The sequence below is a fragment of the Triticum dicoccoides genome, chromosome 6A (assembly GCF_002162155.2).
Source record: "Triticum dicoccoides isolate Atlit2015 ecotype Zavitan chromosome 6A, WEW_v2.0, whole genome shotgun sequence".
Taxonomy (NCBI): domain Eukaryota; kingdom Viridiplantae; phylum Streptophyta; class Magnoliopsida; order Poales; family Poaceae; genus Triticum; species Triticum dicoccoides.
The window spans coordinates 88,666,275-88,693,277 of NC_041390.1; the positions used below are offsets into that span (position 1 = coordinate 88,666,275).

Here is a 27,003-nt window from a genome sequence, read left to right on the forward strand (position 1 = left end):
CGGGTGCGCGCAGCCCTCCGGCGACCGGCCGGCGAGGCGGCGGAGCGACGGAGCTCGGGGGTGCGGCTCGTGGGCGCGCGCAGACTGCGTGGGCACGACGGGAGAGAGGATGGATAAAATGCACGGGTCCACACCGGGAAAAAGTTGCTATATATACGTGTTGTGTTCCGCGTGACGAGGCGGAATTTCCTAACGGACGCTCGCTGCATTAAATTGTCGAGGCTTCGCACAGAGGTGACCAAACTAGCGATCAAGACGGGCTAGCCCAATTACGAAATAGTGCACGCGCTACAGCTTCCGGTTTTGGGAACATTCTAGAAGGTTCTTGAACCGGGTTTTCACTGGTTTTTCTGTTTGTTTTCTTCTTTTTCTTTTTCTTTATTTGTTTTTCTTTTTCTTTATTTCATTTTCAATTCCTTTTTCTTCTCTATTTATTTCTTTTTGTTCTCAAGAATTTCAAATTCTTTTCCAAAATTCTAAGAATGTTCCGAAGTTCAAAAATGTTATTGTTATTAATTTTTGTTTACAAATTCAAAAAATGTTCTTCATTTTCTAAAAAATGTTCCCATCTTATATAAAATGTTCGCTTTTCAAAAAATGTCTGTAAGTTCAAAAAATGTTCATGTTTTCAAATTATGTTTGGGAGCTTCAAACAATCTTCCAATTTCAAAATTTGTTCAACAATTTCAAAAAAAGTTCATGTTTTCAAATTTTGTTGGGAGTTTCCATAAATGTTTCTGTTTAGAGAATTGTTCGCAAATTCAAAAAAATGTTCATGTTTCAATTTTTGTTCGGAAGTTTCAAAAAGTGTATGCAAGTTTTAAAAACTTTTCATGTGTTCAAGTTTTGTTCAGGAGTTTCGAAAAATGTTCCCAATTTTAAAAATTGTTCGAGTATCCAAAAACTATTTTAAAATTTGAAAAATGTTCGGGTTTTCACAGAAAACTTTCACGTTTTCTCTTTTTGGGAGATTTTACAAAAATGTTCCCGTTCTCAAAAAATGTTTGCATTTTTTGAATTTATGAGTTTTTCAAATTCTATTCAGAATTTCTAGAAGTGTTCGCTGTTTCATACAACCTTCACGTCTTTTTCTCAAAAATAACATTTTGCGTACAAAATTTAAAAGACGTTCGGATATGCACTCGGTTTTATTCTTAACTAGGAAAATTGCCCGTGCGTTGCAACGGGAGAAAAAAATAACTCGTACACTCTCATTTTTGTACAGTATAAGATGTGTGATTAATTAGACCAATCGTAATCCCCGGACAAATGGCTTACATATTCTGACTAATGTTTGTGTGGTTTCTTGATCTTTGATCTTTTTATCACGCCTCGGGGAGATATCACATATGCCCTGCGTTGCAACGAGATTCTTTTGTCATATACTCCCTCCGTTCCTAAATATTTGTCTTTCTAGACATTTCAAATGACTACTACATACGGATGTATGTAGACATATTTTAGAGTGTAGATTCACTCACTTTGCTCCGTATGTAGTCACTTGTTGAAATGCCTAGAAAGACAAGTATTTAGGAACGGAGGGAGTATTAAAACTTAATGAGAATTATATGTGCAAAATACATTAGCAGTTCATGGAAAATTTAATATATCAGTGATATCTTATAGATTATATACACTTCAGTGTCTACCCTCCCGCAAAATCAATTCTAAAATTCTACTGCTTGTGGATTTTCAAGCTTATAGTTGTACTTTTTGTGCTTGGCGATTTGATAAAGGTCTTTAATACTAAAATCCTCATTTATTTGCATGCGTTAAAAAATCTACACGTTGAAATCCTATCCTACTGCTTCAATTCTGTAAATGATGAGATATAAGTAGACTAATTATTTTTTACGTGATCCCATATTCAAATTTTATTATCTCAATGTGAGTTATTCTTTTCTAAAAAGGAGTCTAGTTTCTTAGATCTTCCTTGGTCATTATACCCGAATATGGCTATGTTTGTAGCAAAAAGGAAAAGACACTCAAATGTGTGGGTCTTTTTCATGTAGAGCATGCAAGTTTGAATGTGACCCCATTCAAATGTATAGTTAATTTTCTCATGATGAGTATGCAGGTTTACCATGTTTCCAGCAATTTTGTAAGTGACTTGTACAGCTAGCTAAAGGTAAATCAGCAACCCACGCCAACTTCCCATGGTGACACTCATATGCAACAGGCGCACAGTCACGTCCTAGTTGGTTCTGTCATGTTATGTTGACAGCGCATACGTGGCTGGCTCCGATCCTCACGTCCATCGGCCGCCTCGTCAGATCCGTGTTCTCGCCTCCTTACTTCTAATCTAAGGCCTGATTTTCTGCTGCATAGAGGCCTCCTTGCTCCCCCATCCGACCTCGTTTCTCCCTTTCCTCGGATTAGATGTGCCAGCTTGTTGATTCTCCGAACCCACGTATATTTAAGAAGATGTGATTTGTTGCCGAAAAGCGATGCGGTACTATTGAAGGCGAACCCTATTTTCTAGCAGATATGTGATCTAGTTCAGTTGGTGCGAGCCTTAAACTTTGAAGAAGAGGTCCTGAGTTCGATCCCACTTCACGCGGCCAACATTTTTTAATATAGATATAGATATGTTGTGCTGCGTTAAAACCAGGAATCTCTCTAGCTGAACTGGCTAGCTGTATATCTTTGAAGCGTCTGGTCTCAGGTTCGAACCCTGCTTAGAGCATATTTCTTCTCGAACGCTGCATTTTTCGTTCCGTGCTGGTCGCTATGGGCCAGCCCAGTCGGGAGACCCGCCTGTGCGTCCGGTCGACATTCTGCCGCTCTGGCCCAGTCGGGAGACCCGCCTGTGCGTCCGGTCGACATTCTGCCGCAAAGAGCGGCAGATAGGAGCTCTCTGACGAGGCAGGAGCCGGCCGAAGTTTCAGCCGGTGCGCCGGATCTAAAGACTTCCCTTTGGGCTTTGGCCACTCAAACGTGCGCGTCAAGTTGGTCGGCCTGGCTCAAACCCAAGTTACCAGCGACCGTCGTCGAATCGAGCCATTAGGCAGCCAGCTCTCGCTTCATCGCCAACACGTCGGCCCAACGCCCCATTGCCTAGCGCGGTCGCTCCACGGCACTGGAGCAGGGCGGCGCCCCAGCAGCAGCGGCGGCGCGCGCCGCGCTCGCCGGCCCGGCCCTTCTCCCCGCGCTCCGCTTCCCCGCGTCGCCCGCCTCTGGTCGGCAGCGCCTCGCCCGCAGCCTCCTCTGCTCGGTTCCTCCCAGCTGGCGCCGAATTCCCTGCTCTAGGTGAGCAATCTCGTCCGTCATCTCTCCTCCAGTTCCGCCGTTAGTTCGGTTCGCCGTATCCGTTTGTGCTCGACGTATCGGGATGGACCTGGGGCCCTATGCTGCAATTCTGGTTGATTCAGCGAGACGAGTTTAGACTTCAGATTAGATTAAAAATCCTCTGTGGCGCTTGTTTCTCTGTTTTGTTTCCAGGTTGTAGTTGATTTTTTTTAGGAAGAAAAAGGGAAAACTATGCCAGTGTTTGTAGTGATTGTCATGGCCCGTTGTTGATTATTTTGTTGGTGACCTAATAATACCTGAAGGCAGATAAGTAGGCATCATCCTCTTTGCTTTTCAGTTTTAGATACCTGTTGATTTGCCATCCTGAGCATTGCTTCCTTCTCATTGTGAACCGAGGCCAATCATGTGAAATTGTGAATACATTCACATTCATTGGGCTATTTACCCAAGGGTGGTGACATGGGTAAGATGTATGACTGCCTGTGTACTAGCCTATTAGTTTGTACTTGAGTAGTTCAGTATCTTTATTTGAGTGTTGATAAAAGAATACCTGGCGATCAATCAAAATTTGGGAGTTGCACTTGCGGTTAAATGTCCTTTGCACGTTGCTACTTGCTAGTGGATTTGCTTCTGCATTGCATCTTTCTATAGTTTGCACGGAACCATTGGTAATTTCTAGGCACTATCTGATTTGGTTTTTATACTGACCACACCGTTGCTGTATGGAAAGTTGTTGATTTTGCAGTTGGTGCCATATAGATTGATAGTGTAATCCCGTGTTCCCTTTCTGGCAAATACCTTTGGCTGAATTGTTTTTTTCAGTCTTACCTTGTATGCAGAACCGCTAATGCATGATGTTTGACTTGTTTTAATCTATAGGTGTCAGAATCTCTTCGCTACAGCTTTAGGGATGTCGTCCTCTTCCACAATAGAGGGCAAGGATGGCGAGTTCACCGAGGTTGTGGTAGTGCGGCATGGCGAGACTTCCTGGAATGCCTCGCGCATCATACAGGTGATCACAATTGCTGAATACTCCCGTATGTTTTTTCATTGAATTTAGAGCTTGGTACTATGTACTGTTAAAAGATAGGCGAGCCAGCCGGCTGATCTGGCCTGCGGATCAGCCGGTTCGTGGGACATTGGATCAACCCCCTTCTAAAGGCCAGGATGCAGCTTATATATGTCGTATTGTTTCTTCTGTTACAGTCCATGCTCAGTTGCATGCATACATTTTTTGACTTTTTTCGTCCTCTTTGGCCTGGAACCCTGGTTCTATACGGGTGCCCCTTTGCAACATGAAAACTACACACGAAAAGCTTGCATAGGATGGAACAGGGTTTGTCTTTGTCTCTACGAGCATGCCATTGAGCTCTTGGCTATTTCTTGTAAATTCAGAGCATGTCCAACTCTAGACGTTTACATAGATGATAGAAAACAAAATAAATATTGTATAATAAAAAATTCACCGAAACACTCTATTTCTATATTGAGCCCTAATTACATGCTTTCAGTAACGGTAAAACCGGTCGGAAAACCAGTCCCTGCACACAATATTTTAACTTGTGCGGAAAAGTGCTCGACACCACTTTTTGCGTCGATGCCACGTGCGACGCTAGGATTGGTTGGCCCAACTATCCATCGGCCAGGATATCACTCCCAGCGCCCTCTCCTAGCACCCGTGTCGGGCATGCTCTTCCAAGTTGGTCACTAGCAAGCATGATTTTGCCCCTCAAGCGTCATGACTTTGGCTTACAACATCGGTAGCATGGCTTCCTAGCATCACAATTCCGGCTTTGCTGCAGCAGCATCGTCCATCCTTGTAGCGGTGCGCGTTATTGCAGCATTGTTGGTCCATCTTTGCAGCATTCCGTGATTCGGCTTGTAGCATCGCTAGTTCAGCCTTGCAATGTCACAATTTCACCTTGCAGCAGCGGTGGCCCCACCTTGCAGCGTCGTGTGTCTCGACTTGCAGCATCGCCGATCCGGTCTTGCAATGCCATGATTTCGGTTCTGCAGCATCGATGGCACCGTTTTGCACCGTCATGTGTCTTGATCTGCAACATCGCTGGTCTGGCCTTGCAACGTCACTATTCCAGCTTTGCAACAACAGCTGCCCACCATGCAACGCCAAGCGTCTCGATTTTCAGCATCACCCGCTAGGCATTTCAGCATCGCTATTCCAACTTGCAGTAGCGACAATTGTCCTTGAAGCGGCGTGTGTCCGGCTTGCAACGTCGTGCAACATCGATGCACGGTGGCCCGGCTTAGAAAATGAAACAATGATCAGCCTTGCATGTTGAGCGCTTGCAACATCACGTGATCGGCGAGAAATTGGATGATGAGGACGTTGTCTCCCAACTGCCTAAACGCGAATTTGATTCGGTAGTCTCGGCGACGTGCTCGCTTGTGGAGCTTATATTGGTTAGTGAGCTGTACGACCAACTTGTTAGTTTTGAGACGCCATATCCATGCGTGGCAGAAGGTCGCAGCCCTCTGCAAACGCCGCTGCCCGCGGCGGCCTGACAAACCACAAGTCTGAAGGACCACCGCAAGCACGCAGTGGTGGTAATGGAAACAACAACCACCACCACGACAACTTTAGCAACAACTTTGTCGGCTCCCATGGCAACTCTAGAGGAGGTGATCACCCTGACGGTACAATACACGGTGTGGCCTCTGGAAGGGAGCCCGGCAACATGCCTGCCTCGGGGCCCATGAAGCTTGGTGAAGGTCCAACTACAAGAGGGGATACCGAAAGCCCGTACGCGCTGCTATGGATCATCTTGGCGTGCAAGCCAAGATGGCGGCAACTTAGATCAGATCGATCTCCTGTAAAACCCTAGCCCCCGTCGTCTATATAAGGTGGGGTCTAGGGGTAGTCATTCCCATCTACATTGGTAGAACCATAGTCTCATACTTCATCCTCCATGGTAATTCTCGCACGAGGTACCCCATCATGAATACAAACCAAAAGTAGAACGTAGGGTGTTACTCCGTCCCGGAGTCCCGAACCTGGGTAACTTCTTCGTGTGATCTCCAATCTGATACTTCCGGCGACGTTCGCCACGGTACTGACCGGTTTATGTACCGTCAGTTGGCGCCAGGCACGGTGACAAAAGTGGCCGGAAGCCCGGAAGTACCAGATCGGATGTCACACGAGGAAGTTACCCAGGTTCGGTCCTCCGGGGAGGAGTAACACGTTACGTCCTGCTTTTGGTTTGTATTCATGGTGGAGTACCTTGTGTTGGATTACAATGGAGGATGAAGTATGAGATTACTGAGAGTGGTTCTACCAAAGTAGATGGGAACGATTGCCCCTAGCCCCCACCTTATATAGATGACGGGGGCTAGTGTTTTACAGGAGATCAATCTGATCTAAGTTGTTGCCATCTTGGCTTGCACGCCAAGATGATTCATCGCAACGGGCTTCCGCGATCCCCTTTTATAGTTGGACCTTTATCAGCATCATGGGCCTCAAGGCAGGCCTGCTGCCATCCCCCCTTCCCGGAGGACACCTCCGGTGTATTGCATTGACAACAGGGCCAAAGAAACAAGGGCGATGACTTTAACAACAACTCTGTCGGCTCCCACGGCCACTCTGGAGGCGGTGATCACCCAAAGGAAGAACAACGGGGCCAAGGCTATGCCAACAATTACCTTGTCTCAATTCTCCAAAGTTTAGTGACAAATTTGTCGCTAGGGCCACCCTACATGGAAGTGTTGAGGAGGTATGGTTGCTCCTATGGTGGATAAAAAAAGAACATGGGGCAACCACAACATTGTACGCTATTGACATGAATTGGTAAGTGGACACGGGAGACACATTCCACATCACCGCCAATCTCAACCAATTAAACACTCGTGACCGCTACAATGACAATGAACAAGTCCAAGCCGCCAGGTATGGGCATTAGTCATATCGATTATTCATCAATTCAAACACCAGACCGTCCTCTCCACCTCAAAGATATTCTTCATGTTTCTCAAGATAGTAGAAAGCCTTGTATCCGCTAGCAGACTTGCACGTGATAACAATGGCTTTCTTGAGATTTAGGGGCTGTTTGGATTAGAGCCCCGAGCCGCCGTGCCAAAAAATAGGCGTTGATTGAGCAGTTAGTTGCGCGTTTGGTTGGATGCCGATAAATTGGCGTGCCCCCGCTCGCTTGGCTTCTTAGTTCAATTTCACGCCAACGTTTTGGCGAGAAGCGGGCGCCCAATTCCTTCGCCAATTATTTGGCACACCCGTGAATTGGCAGGGCTCGCCCCGGCGGCAACCAAGAGCCCCTTATCCTTGCTCTTTTTTATCAAGGATTAGGAAACAAGAACTTTGCTTCACGGCAGGGGTACGAGAAGATTATACCCCCTCCAGGCCACTTCGTTAACTCAAGGAAAAGCGTGTTTAGTGTCATCAAACCATCTTTGGAGAGATGACATTGTCGTCTAGATCATCTACCGTCATCTATAGTTACGCAAGTTGTTAGTCGCAATAATCTTCCATGTGCTAGCGAGTCGAATAAAAACACCATGCGTGATACGTGTCAAAAAGCCAAGAGTCATAAATTACCATATTGTAATTCGATTAGTGAACTAAGTGCTCCTTTAGAGCTTATATTTTCTGATGTTTGGCGCCCTGCGCTTGAGTCTTTTGGATGGAAGAAATACCATGCTAGTTTTATTGATGATAGCAAGTTCACATGGATTTATCTAATCAAACACAAATCTGAAGTATTCCAAATATTCCATGATTTTCAAGCTCTCGTGGAACTACAATTTAGTAAGAAAAATCTTGCTATTCAGTCTGACTTGGGAGTAGAGTATGAAAAACTCTCTCTCTCTCTCTTTTTTTACCAAAATTGGTGTCTCTCTCATCCACACACTCATCAAAAAAATGGCTCTGCTGAGCGAAAACACCGTCACATTATTGAAACAAAATTGTCTCTTTTAGCTGAAGCTTCCATGTTCCTTGAGTTTTGGATGAAGCTTTCAATTGCCGCCACATATCTTATAAATCATGTACCTAGTAAACTCAACAATTTTGAGACTCCACTAGAACGTCTGTATTATCACAAACCTGATTTATTCATGCATAGATGCTTCAGCTAACAGTGGTCTATTTGAACAATGTGGCGTTTTCGCGCATCAGAGCCATTTTGTTGATGTGCGTGTGGAAAGAAACATGATGGGAGATGCCAATTTTGGTAAAAGGAAGTTTGAGTTTTTCATACTCTCCTCCCCAATCAGATTGAAGAACAAGAATTTTCTTGCTAAATTGTCGCTCAATGAGAGCTTGGAAATCGTTGAATTTTTCGAACACTTCAGATTTTTGTTTGATTAGATAAATCCGTGTGAGCTTGCTAAATCATCAATAACATAATATTTCATTTGTCCAACAGACTCATGCAAGGGCCCAAACATCAAAAAATATAAGCTCTAAAGGAGCACTGGATTCACTAATCACTCGGATATGGCAATTGATGGCTCTTGCCTTTTTGACATGCATCATACATAGTGGTTTTATTCTGACTCACTAGCACATGGAAAGATTATTATGACTGACAACTTGCTTAACTATAGATGACGACAGATGACCTAGAAGGCAATGCCATCTCTTGAAAAAAGGTTTGGTGGCATTGAACAAGCTTTTTCTTGAGTTTCTCTCGGGGGTGGGCTGTGTGGCATGACGAGCTGCGAGGCCATCCCCTGATTTGCTTGAGGCTGGTTATTGCTGCATGACTCATATAACTGGCGAGGAGCTGGTTCATAGGTGCTTGGCCTGCGCGGCTCTCGATTGTGGTTGCTTGACCTGTGGCTCTGATGGGAGGCCGTGCTGACCAAGTCACCAGATGCCCTGGCGTGGCTCTTGGATAGCTTGTAAAATTGTTTCCGGAGCTTGTAAAATCTCCGAGGTCACCAGTTAGGGTCCGGGAAGATCCAAGTGCTCCCTGGACACTATGTCCGACCCTGAGTTCGGGGGGCGCGGAGTCCCACCCAAAGGAAGGGTATCCGACTCAAGGGATTCGGAGGTCCGAACATAGCTAGTCCTTAATTCAGGAGAAGAAGTGTCTTCGGCTCGTTCCTCGACGACCGCTACCAAGTGGGTGATTGGCGGGAGATTGATTTCCCTCTGGTCAGGTTTAAGCCTGATCCGATCATAGGCCGTTGAAAGCCCCAGGGCGGCGATGCAATCTAGCAGCTCGTTTAAGGACGAGATGTCCGCTGGATCCATCTTTTCGGAGTATTCGAGACCGATGCAGGGGTGGTGTTTGGCGATCGCGGGGGACACTGTCGGCTTGATGGCCATGCGGGCACCCACGGTGAAACCGCCGAGCTAGAGGACCTGTCCTGAAGCTAGGCTCCTTCCAGAAGTGATATCGCCGTTGATGACAAGGCGAGACATAGATCGCTTTTCGTGACCACACAACGGAGCTCTCAATGAAAGCACCATTGTCGGTGTCTAAAACCGGCAGATCTTGGGTAGGGGGGCCCAAGCTGTGAGTCTAAGGATCAATGGTAACAAGGGACAATGGGGACACGGTGTTTACCCAGGTTCGGGCCCTCTCAAAGGAGGTAAAACCCTACGCCCTGCTTGATTGTATTCGATGAGTATAGGGGTTACAAGAGTTGATCTACCTCGAGATCGTAATGGCCAAACCCTAGCTGTCTAGCCTATGATTATTCTGATGCCCTCTGTGGACTAAACCCTCCGGTTTATATACACAACGGAGGGGCCTACGGTTGTACAAAGTCAGTTTACTGAGGAAAGGAGTATTACACCCGGACACCAAACTTGCCGTTCTACGCACATAGGAGTCCTACCCGGGCACGGAAGGTGGTCTTCTACCTCGCCTTCACCACCCATTAGTCCGGCCCATTTCAAAGAAACCGGACACCTGGGGACCCCCTAATCCAGGACTCCCTCAGGCATAATTATCTTGCATGATCACTGTTGTGTTGAGAGGCTCCATCCCTAGCTCAGATATCTCCTTGTCCGGATATCCATTGGGGAACCTCACATTAGTGAGGGCCCTTGCCGCTGCCTGCATATTCTTTGCCGGCGTGTGATAGGACACGGGCTTGGATCTACGGCGTTCTCGAGTGCTTGATCCATCCTTCTACTTTGGAGAGCTAGGGCGGTTGTATCTGCTGTCGGCATGGTCTTTTGATTTTTCTGGCCGAGACTGGAACTGCTCCTCAGACCTCTGCAACTCGGCTGCACTCTCACAACCCATCAGTCCGGCCCATTTCAAATAAACCGGACACCTGGGGACCCCCTAATCTAGGACTCCCTTAGGCATAATTATCTTGCATGATCATTGTTGTGTTGAGAGGCTCCATCCTAGCTCAGATATCTCCTTGTCCGGATATCCGTTGGGGAACCTCACATTAATGAGGGCCCTTGCCGCTGCCTGCGTATTCTTTGTCGGCGTGCAATAGGACATGGGCTTGGATCTACGGCATTCTCGAGTGCTTGATCCATCCTTCTGCTTCGGAGAGCTAGGGCGGCTGTATCTGCCGTCGGCATGGTCTTTCGATTTTTGTGGCGAGACTGGAATTGCTCCTCAGACCTCTGCAACTCGGCTGCACTCCTTTCCAAGCGTCTCTTTTCCTTTAACCTTGTTGAGGGTCGCCAAGATTTCACCCGGCTAGACTCTTGGGCCTCGTTGTCCAAGATCGGCTCGTCAATCGCTTCGATGTCATCATCATTGATTTCTTCCGCCTCACCGCTTTCCTCCTGGTTCGTATCCGATGTGCCTGCCATGTAGCAGGCCTTGATTGAGGCCGCCTTCCATGGTCTGTGAAGTGCCGCAGTTGGCGGGTGGCTATTGGCTTAGTCACCCATCTCCTCATACTTGTACCTGAATAAGGAGAGAATGTCAAAATTTATGTTCTGTTGCTCCTCGGTGTAGATTTAGATTGCCTGGTAGCTACAAACACATATTGGCCTTCTCTTAATTGAGCAAGCTATAGTAATTTAGTATTTCCAGCTTTCTCTTGCAAATGACCATGAATTTGTGATGGTGCTGAGCCAATTAGCAGTTTTGTAGTGTGTGTGAGCAAATGCCAACAAATAATAGCTTCCTAGGGCCATTTTCCCTTATCCGATTTTATAATCCGAATAAATAGGTAGGAGCAATAAATTTAATGGCATGATATGATTTTCACCTCTGGTGCGTATTTGCACATTACCCAACCCTCAACTGATCTGATATGTTATCCTACTCTTGTGTTAGGGGCACTTGGATGCAGAGCTGAATGAGATTGGGAGGCAGCAAGCTGTTGCGGTATTGTATGGCTTACTTATATTACTACTCCCTCGGTTCCTAAATATAAGTCTTTTTAGAGATTCCACTACGGACTACATACGGAGTAAAAGAATCTCTAAAAAGACTTATATTTAGGAACAGAGGTAGTACACGACATCTGGAGTAGCATTTTTTATGTGGAACTTGTGTGACTCTAATGCCCAGGTTGCTCATCGGCTGTCTAAAGAAGCCAAACCAGCTGCCATATACTCGTCAGATTTGAAGCGGGCGGCAGAGACTGCAAGAACAATAGCAAAAATCTGCAATTTACCAAATGTTTGTTCATTCACCTTGACCCTTTCTGTTATTCAAATATCTCGAGCGTACACCATGTTGTTGCCACGTAATTTGTGCAGTCTCTGCATCTCCGCACACCTTGACAAATTGCTTGATATAATATTAATGAGCAAACAATTTGCATTATAGGTTGTGTTTGATCCTGCACTTAGAGAAAGGCACATAGGAGATGTGCAGGGCCTGACGCTTCAAGATGCTGTCAAAGAAAAGCCAGAGGCTTACAAAGCTTTTATGTCCCACAAGAGAAACCAGCAAATTCCTGTAAGCATTCACATTTTTCTACTTTTGAGAAAATGTTTTATCAGTTGATTTTATTTTTTTGAGCTAAAAGTTGATAGTAGTTCACTGACCAGTGGAGAATGCTGTACTTAGAAATATTGCAAATACATGGTTGGTTGTAACCGTAGTCTTAAAGATGTCGCAAGTAGATATGCATCGACACTGCACCATTCAATGGCCTGCATGTAGTCAACCATTTTGTAGGCTTGAACATGTTGAACATGGATTTTTCTTCCAGTGGCAAGAACATTGTTCACTTAATATGACGTGCTCCTGAAATCCTAATGAATTGAGGTATTAATGCAAGTCACTGTTTTTGGTACCCTGCCGTAGACTTGCAGCTGTTTCTGAGGGCAACTTAACAGACAAAGAACTCTGCCATATCAAACTGTCATTTCTTATGAACTTACACACACAGCAGGTTCATATAGGTTTGTACATGAAAGACGGTTTTGTATTCTAGGTCGATTTTTATCATACAGGATGCTCATACAGCTTTTCCCTAACCAGCCGTATGCTTGTATCAGCCGCATGCGTTAGCTTGTCTTGAAAGATTTATTGTTCTGAATTTTTTGGGGCTTGTCCTTTCAGGGTGGTGGAGAGAGTCTTGATCAACTATCAGAGCGATGTGTCTCGTGCCTGTATAAAATAGTCGAGAAACATAGAGGTAAACTCCGGGCTTCAGACTTTTCCCTGCAAAAAAGCAAAACGAAACAAAACTGTGAGCTTCAATTTTTTTCTTTGACTTATAACTGGTAGTAAATCAGGCTATTATTTTGTAAACTTGTCAACCTGGATAAAAAATATATTTCAATCTCGAAAAAGAAAACCCTGAGAGTTTGCTCACCACCTATCAAAAGGAATGCTGTTCAAAGAAGGGGTTGGCTTATTGGCATCCTTTGGTTCTTGTGGGCTATGGCCTATGGGGGAAATACTGTGTTAATGTTTAAAACTTCAAATAACCGTTAAAGAGAAATATTTCTGACAAAAACTACCTGTTATGCATGAGATTGCTTACTTGGCTATGACCTTCTGAGCATTTCTGAACCTGCTTTTCTCATTTACTAACAGGGGAGCGAGTTATCCTGGTCTCTCATGGCGGAACCATCAGAGAGCTCTACAGGCACGCCAGTCCCATGCCGCTCCGCGGTAAGATACACAACACGTCGGTTACAGTCGTGCTCGTTTCTGGTGAGACTGGCCGCTGCATTGTTAAGATGTGTGGAGATGTTAGCCACCTTGAGGCCACCGGTGTTCTGGAGAATGCCTTTGGCGGCGACAAGTCTTCAGCCTAAGAGCACCCTACCTGCAGCAGTTCTTACATGTAGAGGATACAGATACAGTGCCATTTTTGTCTGTCATGATTTTGCTGTAACACATACGAATGCGATATATGGAGCGGATGCTACTTAAATACGGACACGAATCAGATGTTACCCAATTCGGAGCATATATGGATTTTAGAATTTAGTGATGTACTCCTCCATAAACTAATATAAGAGCGTTTAGATCACTAAACACTTATATTAGTTTACAGAGGGAGTATTATGTGGCACACTAAGTTAGCAACTGTGTGAAACAAAATTATCTACTCGTAACACTCCCTTCGTCCCATAATTTAAGATGTGTGTCAAAAAATGTCTTACATTATGGATGAAGGGAGCAGATGAATAAACAATACTCCTCCGTGAGGGAATAACTGTCGCTCAAACAGATTTAAACCCGAGGTGGGTAGGTTTTGCTACAAAGGAACCTAACCAACAATTTGCATAATATTTCCAAATGTAATCATACAAATACAAAAGTGAAATTTGACCACTTTTTATACTTTTATGTTGTACAATTGAGATTTGGGGCTAGAATTGCTTAAATTTGTAAGCATAATTTATCTTGAAATATGAATATCCACTTTCACATCCAGATTTTTTAAATTCTCTACTCCCTCTGTTCACTTTTATAAGGCTTTGTAGATGTTTCAGACACTGTGCAAAACAGCTCAATTTTACTTGTCTGAAACGACTTATAAAAATAAACGAAGGAAGTATCATATTTGTATTTATAAGATAAATTCAGATATTTTTCACATCAAGTTATATTTTTATTCTTTTTTTTTGCGGGCAGTTATATTTTTGTTTGGACAATGATGTCAAGCTGCTATACCGGTATTTCCCCGAAATACAACAATCGGGTATTCCAAATTATCTGGTGCTACTTCCACGCCTACAACTTGTTTTTTTTTTATGATTTGATCATTTGAAGATTGTTTTTTATTTAGGGACATTTGAAGATTGTTAATCCGCGTGTCACATGATATATGCGGTCAGTTATATAGGAGTATTAGCAAAATACAGCAAATAATTTAAAAACAATTTGTTTATGCTCCCAATACAACGGCAATTATCCGGTAACTTAGGGCCTGTTCTGAACTCCTCCAGCTTCTAACAATTTGTGTAATGGTCGATTATCCTTTGCTATCTAAACTATTTGTGTCTTTTATGTCAAACCTAGTGCTTGAACCTTCTTTATGACTATGTTGTTGAACTACTTGATACTATTTCATCTATTTATTATATGCATTGTGGAACCATCTTTATGTCTATGTTGTTGAACCTAGTGTTCGCTATTTATGTACGCATTATGTCTATGTTGATTCAATTGATGCTAACTTTTGTTTCATATATTGGTGGTTGTTTATATGCAGATGTCATCGGATAGTGAAAGTGATGATGACACAAATTATGAAAGAAAGAAAATTATGGTTTTCCAATTTCAACATGATATGGACATGCGTTGTTCGGGTGTGTCATCCATAGTTGGGAAGTATTGTAAAAGTTGAGTCATGAAGGCCGACCCCAGGACATCTAGGTTGAGTGGGTTTGAATGGTTGCAAGAGACTATTGGAACACCCGGAGAGACGTACACAATGTTGAGGATGAATGAAAATGTGTTTTTTGATCTTCATGACAAGTTGGTGGGGGAGTATGGCCTCAAAGAAACATGCTTCGTTACCACTTATGAGTCTCTAGCTATGTTCTTGTGGACCTTGGGAGGGTGCAAATCAAATAGGAGAACCCAAAACCGTTTCAAACATGGAGCGGATACAGTCCACCGAAAGTTCCATGAGGTTCTACAATGTGTGGTCAAGATGTCATCTCACTACATTAGGCCTCAAGACCCAAATTTTCGCATCGTGCATGATAGGATTAAGCGTGACAAAAGGGCTTATCCTCATCTCAAAGACTGCATTGGTGCAATAGATGGGACACATGTCAGGGCTTCTATTCCGGAAGGACCTTCAAAAGTAAGGTATATTGGAAGAACAGGTGCAACAACTCAGAATGTGATGGCAGTATGTGACTTTGATATGCATTTCACCTACGCTTCAATTGGACAACCGGGTTCTATGCATGATACAAGTGTGTTATTCCATGCAATCGAAAATGACAAGGCCACACTCCCGCATCCTCCAAAGGGTTAGCATTTCTTCATATTGCAACTTCTGTAATATATCCTCCAATTCACATGCATGTTTATTGTTATTGCAACTTATGCATCATAACCTTGAACTCACAATCATGTGTGTTTCTTTTTTGTATAGGCAAGTATTACCTAGTAGACGCCGGCTATCCTAACAGGGATGGCTATCTAGCACCATACAAAGGAGAACGCTATCATGTCCCCGACTTCCAGAAAGATGCACCCCCAACTACTCCTATAAAAAAGTTCAACCGGATCCACTCCTCCAAGCGCAATACCATAGAGAGAATTTTTGGTGTTTGGAAGATGAAATGGCAAATCTTGCTTAAGATGCCAAACTACTCAATCAATACACAGAAGATGATTGTTGCGGCTACTATGACACTACACAACTACATTCGCCTCCATGACAAAGAGGATCTCCACTTTCTTCGGTGTGAGAGGGATCCGGATTATGTTCCAACTATTCCAGATAGATACAAGAAATACGTTATTCCTCCAAATGCATCAGATGCTTCAACATCGGCGGAAAGTACTCCTAATATGGATTTGTTTAGGCATGAACTTGCTACCGCCATTGCTCTTAGTTGGTGAAGTAATCATGTTCATGTCTTTAGATGGGTGGCCATTTTAATTTGCAGAACTTATATGCAAATGAAGCTTTTGTTCTATGACAAAGGACAATACCTGTTATTCTAAATTATATAACCTGTCTTAACTAGGATAACTTGTCATAACTTGTACGTACTGATTTGTACATTGCCTATTGTTATAATCCAGTACGTCTCGTGTAGGATAATAGATACTCGGACATTTTTTGTACTCACCCAGAATTGGGTTATAGCAGAGTACGTGGTTGTAGGAAAATAGATACTCGGATAATTTTTGTACTCACCCAGAATCGGACTGCATGGTTCTTTGTACATCCCTCTATATACACTAAAAATACGCGGAAACTAGTCCCTGTGAAAAAAAAAACGCAGCAGTTTTCAGCCCAGATGTTCTCTGCCTACTGCAACCCAGCCCCTTTTTATCTCTATAAAACCAGCCAGGCCCGAGCTGGGCTGATTCCAGCCGGCCCATGCTCTAGCCGAACAGGCCAGCAGCCTCCCCAGCGGGCCAAATCGCTGGGAGAAGCTACGAGGTGCAGAACGCTCGGCAAATCGCTATGTGGAGTAGAAGCTAGCTTCAGGAAGCACGCTATATTCAGTTATTTTTTTTCTTTCAATCTTACCTTGTATGCAAAATCGCTAATGCATGATCTTTGGCTTGTTTTAATGCAGGTAGCAGATTCTCTTTGCTACAATCTGACAAAGTGGAGGGCTTGGAAGTCCGAGTTTCTTTCATGTTTGGACAACACTTGCTCTACTTCAGATCAATTGGATTGCCGGGAGAGTGTTCTCATACAACGAGAAAAAGGGATAAGCTTCTCTTCCATCACTTGCCACTGCTCAAGGTCAGCTCAAAGGCGGCTCTTGCTTCTGAATTTGGGCACGGCTGATAGGATCAGAAAGCTTGAGCCAAGATGGCGCTGCAGAACATTGGCGCTTCGAACAAGGATGACGCCTTCTATAGGTACAAGATGCCCAAAATGTTAACCAAAATAGAAGGCCATGGTAATGGCATCAAGACAAAAATCGTGAACATGGTTGGCATAGCAAAAGCGCTTGCCAGGCCTGCTTCCTACACAATGAAGTACTTTGGCTGTGAGCTTGGGGCACAGTCTAAATTTGATGACAAGACAGGGGTTTGCATAGTCAATGGTGCCCATGACACTGCAAAGCTGGCCGGTCTTCTTGAGAACTTCATCAACAAGTATGTTCAGTGTTATAAGTGTGGCAACCCTGAAACAGAGGTTGTCATCTCCAAGAAACAGACGCTATCTCTGAAATGTGCTGCATGTGGCTTCATCTCGGATGTTGACATGGACAAGGTCGCTACATTCATCATGAACAACCCGCCAGAACTGAAGAAGGGAGGCAAGGACAAGAAAGCTATGAGAAGAGCTGAGAAGGAGCGGCTCAAGGAAGGTGAGGCTGCTGATGAGGAGATGAAGAAACTCAGGAAGGATGGGAAGAAGAAAGGTGCTGCATCCAAGGACAGCACTGCAAAAGGTGTTGCTGCAAAGAAAAATGCTACTGCTGGTGGTTCTGATGAAGAACATGCAACCTCGTCAACTTATAGTCAAGCTGCGGACTTTGCAGCTGCTGCAGACGACGACTACGACGACGACGATGATGACGGTGTGGAGTGGCAGACTGACACGTCAGCAGAGGCTGCGAGAAAGCGCATGGAGGAGCAGCTGAGTGCGGCAACTGCCGAGATGGTTATGCTTGCCACCGAAGAGACAGAAAAGAAGAAGAAGCATGCCAAAATGACTCCATATGATGAACTGGTCGAGGAGATCAAGGCCAACGTGGGCAACGCTGCCACTGCAGCTCAGATCAAGGCAGTGCTGTCCTCCTCAACCCTCCCCGCCGCCAAGGACGCTATGGGCGCCCTCTTTGAGGCGCTCTTCCGCGGCGCAGGCAAGGGGTTTGCAAAGGATGTCAAGAAGAACAATGACTACCTTGCTGCTGCCGTGCCTGACGAAGGAGCCCAGATGCTGCTGCTCCAGGCCATCGAGGCGTTCTGCGGCAGGTGCAGCGCCGAGGCCCTGAAGGAGGTGCCGGTAGTCCTGAAATGCCTGTATGATGACGACGTCCTGGAGGAAGAAGCCATTGTCCAGTGGTACGATGAAGCTGTTGCTGCCGGCAAGGCCTCCCAGGTTGTGAAGAATGCCAGGCCGTTTGTGGAGTGGCTCCAGGTCGCCGAACCGGACGAGGAGTGAAGAGGCCGTGCCGCTTGAACCCGTTTATACGCTTTCTCTTTCTACCGCCTACTTGCTTTAGGTATCTTTTCATAGTGTTTGAAGTGTCCATTTTTTGGATCAGTATTTTAAGTGTCAGACGTTAAACACTTGAGTTGTTATGGTTGATTCTGTGTTGAATCGGTTAAAATATTTCTTTATAACAAATTATGTCTTTTGATAGTGCTTGAAGTGTCCATTTTTGGACCAGTATTTGAAGTGTCAGAGGTATGCGTGGTTTGCTGCATCCGCTGTGTCCTGTTTTCAACTATTTCTTATAACAAATTATTCAGAATTTGTACTTACTCTCGTTTTCCAAAATCATGCTTGCATTTACAGTTGTAACAATGGTGCCGTTTACTCTGCTGTTGCTGAACATAAGTTGTTGAACATTTGTAAGCAGACCACGAGTGTTGTGTGGTGCTGTCACTTGTTAGTTCCAAGAGCAGGAAAAAGAAGTACTCCCTCCGTCCCATAATATAAGAGCGCTTTTGACACGACACTGTAAAAAATGCTCTTATATTATAGAACGGAAGAAGCGATGCTTAATTATTTTCTCTTTATTCTTGAAGCATAACAAACTTCAAAATAATAAATAGACTTCTAACCAGTCTTTTAGATTTTGCCTTATGCGATTCCATGTTAACAGCCCACAAGTGGCAACTTTATGCTACGTTGTTCTAAAAAAACTTAAGGCTACGAGTGATACTCCTAGTCCCCGTTGGATTCTGCTGGTGGTTAAGCTGTCCCTCATGTTCAGTCAAGACGGACTTAGATTCAGTTAACGGACGGACTAGATCAAGTGCAATTATGAAGATCCAATGGCTCACATTTATTCGCCTACTAACTATATCGTGTCACCGTCTCTCTTGTACTATATTTTTTCTACCATTGTCGGGCTATATAAAAGTCGGCACCGTGAGGTTGTATCCTCATTACATTTTTTGGCAGATAGACTGTAAGGGATGCCCGTATAGTATATAATTGGTGTAACAAACCGAAATTACAAGTACCATACCTTGAACCTAGCTAGGTGGGAAAGCATCAGCCCCTTTCAACCACAAAACTATGCCTTAATATGTTGTACCCCCCTCATTCCCCATTTCGGAGATAACTCTATTATACTTTAAACATACTCCGGTATAAATGTTTTCTTGATCTGGATCGAAACCCTAGTTCATGTTCATTCCCAAATCCCACGACCCACTGCTTTGGGGCATGGCGATTGGTATCATGAGCGCAATCTCTCATTGGTGGCGTTTGCGACTTGGGAGGTCGTAGAAATTTCCCACCCTCCTCGCCCATTTTCTTGGTAGCGGTGGTGCCAGAGTTGATGGCGCTGGTGGCAGGGAGTTTTGAGGGGCGTTGGAGGCGGTAGACATGTGGAGTTGGCGATGGTAGACAAATTCGGTGGCACTTTGTAGGCATCAACTGGTTCGTCAAGCCCCTTGCTCCAGTGGTAAAAATCCTGGTCGGTAGCAAGCGATGTTGCATCTAAAGGCGCTGGTGTTGGTGGCTGATGGTGTTGGGGAACGTAGTAATTTCAAAAAAATTCCTACGCACACGCAAGATCATGGTGATGCATAGCAACGAGAGGGGAGAGTGTTGTCTACGTACCCTCGTAGACCGAAAGCGGAAGCGTTAGCACAACGCGGTTGATGTAGTCGTACGTCTTCACGATCCGACCGATCAAGTGCCGAACGTACGGCACCTCCGAGTTCAGCACACGTTCAGCCCGATGACGTCCCTCGAACTCCGATCTAGCCGAGTGTTGAGGGAGAGTTTCGTCAGCACGACGGCGTGGTGACGATGTTGATGTTCTACCGACGCAGGATTCGCCTAAGCATCGCTACAGTAATATCGAGGTGGACTATGATGGAGGGAGGCACCGCACACGGCTAAAAGATCAAACGATCAATTGTTGTGTCTATGGGGTGCCCCTTGCCCCCGTATATAAAGGAGCAAGGGGGGCTGTGGCCGGCCAGGGAGAGGGCGCGCCAGGAGGAATCCTACTCCCACCGGGAGTAGGACTCCCCCCCTTTTCCTAGTTGGAATAGGATTCGGGAGGGGGAAAGAGGAGGGAGAGAAGGAAAGGGAGGGCGCCCCCCTCTCCTTGTCCTTTTCGGACTACGGGGGAGGGGCGCGTGGCCCAGCCCTGGCCGCCTCTCCTCTTCTCCGTAAAGGCCCACTAAGGCCCATTTACCTCCCGGGGGGTTCCGGTAACCTCCCGGCACTCCGGTAAAATCCCGATTTCACCCGGAACACTTCCAATATCCAAACATAGGCTTCCAATATATCAATCTTCATGTCTCGACCATTTTGAGACTCATCGTCACATCCGGGACTCCGAACAACCTTCGGTACATCAAAACATATAAACTCATAATATAACTGTCATCGTAACGTTAAGCGTGGGACCCTACGGGTTCGAGAACTATGTAGACATGACCGAGACACGTCTCTGGTCAATAGCCAATAGCGGAACCTGGATGCTCATATTGGCTCCTACATATTCTACGAAGATCTTTATCGGTCAAACCACATAACAACATACGTTTTCCCCTTTGTCATCGGTATGTTACTTGCCCGAGATTCGATCGTCGGTATCTCAATACCTAGTTCAATCTCGTTACCGGCAAGTCTCTTTACTCGTTCTGTAATACATCATCCCGCAACTAACTCATTAGTAGCAATGCTTGCAAGGCTTAAGTGATGTACATTACCGAGAGGGCCCAGAGACACCTCTCCGATATTCAGAGTGACAAATCCTAATCTCGAAATATGCCAACCCAACAAGTACCTTCGGAGACACTTGTAGAGCACCTTTATAATCACCCATTTACGTTATGACGTTTGGTAGCACACAAAGTGTTCCTCCGGTAAACGGTTGCATAATCTCATAGTCATAGGAACATGTATAAGTTATGAAGAAAGCAATAGCAACATACTAAACGATCGGGTGCTAAGCTAACGGAATGGGTCATGTCAATCACATCATTCTCCTAATGATGTGACCCCGTTAATTAAATGACAACTCATGTCTATGGTTAGGAAACATAACCATCTTTGATCAACGAGCTAGTCAAGTAGAGGCATACCAGTGACAATCTGTTTGTCTATGTATTCACACATGTATTATGTTTCCGGTTAATACAATTCTAGCATGAATAATAAACATTTATCATGATATAAGGAAATAAATAATAACTATATTATTGCCTCTAGGGCATATTTCCTTCAGTCTCCCACTTGCACTAGAGTCAATAATCTAGATTACATAGTAATGATTCTAACACCCATGGAGCCTTGGTGCTGATCATGTTTTGCTCGTGGAAGAGGCTTAGTCAACGGGTCTGCAACATTCAGATCCGTATGTATCTTGCAAATTTCTATGTCTCCCACCTGGACTAAATCCTGGATGGAACTGAAGCGTCTCTTGATGTGCTTGGTTCTCTTGTGAAATCTGGATTCCTTCGCCAAGGCAATTGCACCAGTATTGTCACAAAAGATTTTCATTGGACCTGATGCACTAGGTATGACACCTAGATCGGATATGAACTCCTTCATCCAGACTCCTTCATTTGCTGCTTCCGAAGCAGCTATGTACTCCGCTTCACATGTAGATCCTGCCACAATGCTTTGTTTAGAACTGCACCAACTGACAGCTCCACCGTTCAATGTAAACACGTATCCGGTTTGCGATTTAGAATCGTCCGGATCAGTGTCAAAGCTTGCATCAACGTAACCGTTTACGATGAGCTCTTTGTCACCTCCATATACGAGAAACATATCCTTAGTCCTTTTCAGGTATTTCAGGATGTTCTTGACCGCTGTCCAGTGATCCACTCCTGGACACTTTGGAACCTCCCTGCTAGACTTATAGCAAGGCACACATCAGGTCTGGTACACAACATTGCATACATGATAGAGCCTATGGCTGAAGCATAGGGAACATCTTTCATTTTCTCTCTATCTTCTGCAGTGGTCGGGCATTGAGTCTTACTCAACTTCACACCTTGTAACACAGGCAAGAACCCTTTCTTTGCTTGATCCATTTTGAACTTCTTCAAAACTTTGTCAAGGTATGTGCTTTGTGAAAGTCCAATTAAGCGTCTTGATCTATCTCTATAGATCTTGATGCCCAATATATAAGCAGCTTCACCGAGGTCTTTCATTGAAAAACACTTATTCAAGTATCCCTTTATGCTATCCAGAAATTCTATATCATTTCCAATCAACAATATGTCGTCCACATATAATATTAGAAATGCTACAGAGCTCCCACTCACTTTCTTGTAAATACAGGCTTCTCCAAAAGTCTGTATAAAACCAAATGCTTTGATCACACTATCAAAGCATTTATTCCAACTCCGAGAGGCTTGCACCAGTTCATAAATGGATCGCTGGAGCTCGGACACTTTGTTAGCTCCCTTTGGATCGACAAAACCTTTTGGTTGCATCATATACAACTCTTCTTCTAGAAATCCATTCAGGAATGCAGTTTTGACATCCATCTGCCAAATTTCATAATCATAAAATGCGGCAATTGCTAACATGATTCGGACAGACTTAAGCATCGCTACGGGTGAGAAAGTCTCATCGTAGTCAATCCCTTGAACTTGTTGAAAACCTTTCACAACAAGTCGAGCTTGGTAGACAGTAACATTACCGTCAGCATCAGTCTTCTTCTTGAAGATCCATTTATTCTCAATTGCTTGCCGATCATCGGGCAAGTCAACCAAAGTCCACACTTTGTTCTCATACATGGATCCCATCTCAGATTTCATGGCCTCAAGCCATTTTGCGGAATCTGGGCTCACCATCGCTTCTTCATAGTTCGTAGGTTCATCATGATCTAGTAGCATGACTTCCAGAACAGGATTACCGTACCACTCTGGTGCGGATCTTACTCTGGTTGATCTATGAGGTTCAATAGCAACTTGATATGAAGTTCCATGATCATCATCATTAACTTCCTCACTAATTGGTGTAGGAGTCACAGAAACCGGTTTCTGTGATGAACTACTTTCCAATAGAGGAGCATGTATAGTTACCTCATCAAGTTCCACTTTCCTCCTACTCACTTCTTTCGAGAGAAACTCCTTCTCTAGAAAGGATCCATTCTTAGCAACGAATGTCTTGCCTTTGGATCAGTGATAGAAGGTGTACCCAACAGTTTCCTTTGGGTATCCTATGAAGACACATTTCTCCGATTTGGGTTCGAGCTTATCAGGTTGAAGCTTTTTCACATAAGCATCGCAGCCCCAAACTTTCAGAAACGACAACTTTGGTTTCTTGCCAAACCACAGTTCATAAGGCGTCGTCTCAACGGATTTCGATGGTGCCCTATTTAATGTGAATGCGGCCGTCTCTAAAGCATAACCCCAAAATGATAGTGGTAAATCTGTAAGAGACATCATAGATCGCACCATATCTAGTAAAGTACGATTATGACGTTCGGACACACCATTACGCTGTGGTGTTCCGGGTGGCGTGAGTTGCGAAACTATTCTGCATTGTTTCAAATGTAGACCAAACTCGTAACTCAAATATTCTCCTCCACGATCAGATCGTAGAAACTTTATTTTCTTATTACGATGATTTTCAACTTCACTCTGAAATTCTTTGAACTTTTCAAATGTTTCAGACTTATGCTTCATTAAGTAGATATACCCATATCTGCTTAAATCATCTGTGAAGGTGAGAAAATAACGATATCCGCCACGAGCCTCAACATTCATCGGACCACATACATCTATATGTATGATTTCCAACAAATCTGTTGCTCTCTCCATAGTTCCGGAGAACGGCGTTTTAGTCATCTTGCCCATGAGGCACGGTTCGCAAGTACCAAGTGATTCATAATCAAGTGGTTCCAAAATTCCATCAGTATGGAGTTTCTTCATGTGCTTTACACCGATATGACCTAAACGGTAGTGCTACAAATAAGTTGCACTATCATTATCAACTCTGCATCTTTTGGCTTCAACATTATGAATATGTGTATCACTACTATCGAGATTCATCAAAAATAGACCACTCTTCAAGGGTGCATGACCATAAAAGATATTACTCATATAAATAGAACAACCATTATTCTCTGATTTAAATGAATAACCGTCTCGCATTAAACAATATCCAGATATAATGTTCATGCTCAACGCTGGCACCAAATAACAATTATTTAGGTCTAATACTAATCCCGAAGGTAGATGTAGAGGTAGCGTGCCGACCGCGATCACATCGACTTTGGAACCATTTCCCACGTGCATCGTCACCTCGTCCTTTGCCAGTGTTCACTTAATCCGTAGTCCCTGTTTCGAGTTGCAAATATTAGCAACAGAACCAGTATCAAATACCCAGGTGCTACTGCGAGCTCTAGTAAGGTACACATTAATAACATGTATATCACATATACCTTTGTTCACCTTGACATCCTTCTTATCCGCCAAATACTTGGGGTAGTTCCGCTTCCAGTGACCAGTCTGCTTGCAGTAGAAGCACTCAGTCTCAAGCTTAGGTCCAGACTTGGGCTTCTTCACTTAGGCAGCAATTTGCTTGCTGTTCTTCTTGAAGTTCCCCTTCTTCCCTTTGCCCTTCTTGAAACTGGTGGTCTTACTGACCATCAACACTTGACGCTCCTTCTTGATTTCTACCTCCGCTGCCTTTAGCATTGCGAAGAGCTCGGGAATTGTCTTATCCATCCCTTGCATATTATAGTTCATCACGAAGCTCTTGTAGCTTGGTGGCAGTGATTGAACAACTCTGTTAATGACACTACCATCAGGAAGATTAACTCCCAGTTGAGTCAAGTGGTTGTGGTATCCAGACATTCTGAGTATATGTTCACTGACAGAACTATTCTCCTCCATCTTGCAGCTATAGAACTTATTGGAGACTTCATATCTCTCAATCCGGGCATTCTTTTGAAATATTAACTTCAACTCCTGGAACATCTCATATGCTCCATGACGTTCAAAACATCGTTGAAGTCCCGGTTCTAAGCCGTAAAGCATGGCACACTGAACTATCGAGTAGTCATCAACACGTGACTGCCAGGCATTCACAATGTCTGCAGTTGTTGGCGCAGGTGGTACACCTAGCGGTGCTTCCAGGACGTAATTCTTCTGAGCAGCAATGAGGATAATTCTCAAGTTACGGACCCAGTCCGTGTAATTGCTACCATCATCTTTCAACTATGCTTTCTCAAGGAACGCGTTAAAATTCAACGAAACAACAACACGGGCCATCTATCTACAATCAACCATAGACAAGCAAGATACTACCAGGTACTAAGTTCATGATAAATTTAAGTTCCATTAATCATATTACTTCAGAACTCCCACTTAGAAAGACATCCCTCTAATCTTCTAAGTGATCATGTGATCCAAATCAACTAAACCATAACCGATCATCACGTGAAATGGAGTAGTTTTCAATGGTGAACATCACTATGTTGATCATATCTACTATATGATTCACGCTCGACCTTTCGGTCTCGGTGTTCCGAGGCCATATCTGCATATGCTAGGCTCGTCAAGCTTAACCTGAGTATTCTGCGTGTGCAAAACTGGCTTGCACCCGTTGTAGATGGACGTAGAGCTTATCACACCCGATCATCACGTGGTGTCTGGGCACGACGAACTTTGGCAACGGTGCATACTCAGGGAGAACACCTTTTATCTTGAAATTTAGTGAGAGATCATCTTATAATGCTACCGTCAATCAAAGCAAGATAAGATGCATAAAAGATAAACATCACATGCAATCAATATAAGTGATATGATATGGCCATCATCATCTTGTGCTTGTGATCTCCATCTCTGAAGCACCGTCATGATCACCATCGTCACCGGCGCGACACCTTGATCTCCATCGTAGCATTGTTGTCGTCTTGCCAAACTTATGCTTCTATGACTATCGCTACCGCTTAGTGATAAAGTAAAGCATTACAGGGCGATTGCATTGCATACAATAAAGTGACAACCATATGGCTCCTGCCAGTTGCCGATAACTCGGTTACAAAACATGATCATCTCATACAATAAAATTTAGCATCATGTCTTGACCATATCACATCACAACATACCCTGCAAAAACAAGTTAGACGTCCTCTACTTTGTTGTCGCAAGTTTTACGTGGCTGCTACGGGCTTAGCAAGAACCGTTCTTACCTACACATCAAAACCACAACGATATTTTGTCAAGTTGGTGCTGTTTTAACCTTCACAAGGACCGGGCGTAGCCACATTTGGTTCAACTAAAGTTGGAGAAACTGACACCCGCCATCCACCTTTGTGAAAAGCACGTCGGTAGAACCAGTCTCGCGTAAGCGTACGCGTAATGTCGGTCCGGGCCGCTTCATCCAACAATATAGTCGAACCAAAGTATGACATGCTGGTAAGCAGTATGACTTATTGTAGGATCGAAAGTATGTCTAGAGGGGGGTGATTAGACTACTTGACCAATTAAAAATCTATCTTTTTCCCAATTTTAGTCTTTGGCAGATTTTAGCTATCTCAGCACAAGTCAAGCAATCTTAACACCATTC

At 44.2% G+C, this 27,003-nt stretch overlaps 2 protein-coding genes across 2 annotated transcripts; both read left to right on the forward strand.

Moving 5' to 3' along the window:
- Positions 1–3,042: 3,042 nt before the first annotated feature.
- LOC119315196 (phosphoglycerate mutase-like protein 4) lies at positions 3,043–13,598 on the forward strand. The gene is made up of 7 exons (XM_037589869.1): positions 3,043–3,249; positions 4,129–4,261; positions 11,481–11,531; positions 11,718–11,828; positions 11,979–12,110; positions 12,720–12,795; positions 13,200–13,598. The coding sequence occupies exons 2-7, from the start codon at positions 4,160–4,162 to the stop codon at positions 13,421–13,423; spliced, it is 696 nt and encodes a 231-aa protein (XP_037445766.1). The 5' UTR covers positions 3,043–3,249; positions 4,129–4,159; the 3' UTR covers positions 13,424–13,598.
- A 3,432-nt stretch (positions 13,599–17,030) lies between these two features.
- LOC119315209 (eukaryotic translation initiation factor 5-like) lies at positions 17,031–18,435 on the forward strand. The gene has a single exon (XM_037589876.1). It carries the CDS (start codon positions 17,131–17,133, stop codon positions 18,433–18,435), a length of 1,305 nt encoding a protein of 434 aa, XP_037445773.1. The 5' UTR covers positions 17,031–17,130.
- The last annotated feature ends 8,568 nt before the right edge of the window (positions 18,436–27,003 follow it).

Excerpts from the sequence above, each read along its gene's own strand:
- LOC119315196 (XM_037589869.1), top strand. The coding sequence starts at position 4,160 with ATGTCGTCCTCTTCCACAATAGAGGGCAAGGATGGCGAGTTCACCGAG. Across the intron at positions 4,262-11,480 it reads ATGCCTCGCGCATCATACAG|GGGCACTTGGATGCAGAGCT; the intron begins GTGATCACAATT and ends CTCTTGTGTTAG. Across the intron at positions 12,111-12,719 it reads AGAGAAACCAGCAAATTCCT|GGTGGTGGAGAGAGTCTTGA; the intron begins GTAAGCATTCAC and ends TTGTCCTTTCAG.
- LOC119315209 (XM_037589876.1), top strand. The coding sequence starts at position 17,131 with ATGGCGCTGCAGAACATTGGCGCTTCGAACAAGGATGACGCCTTCTAT.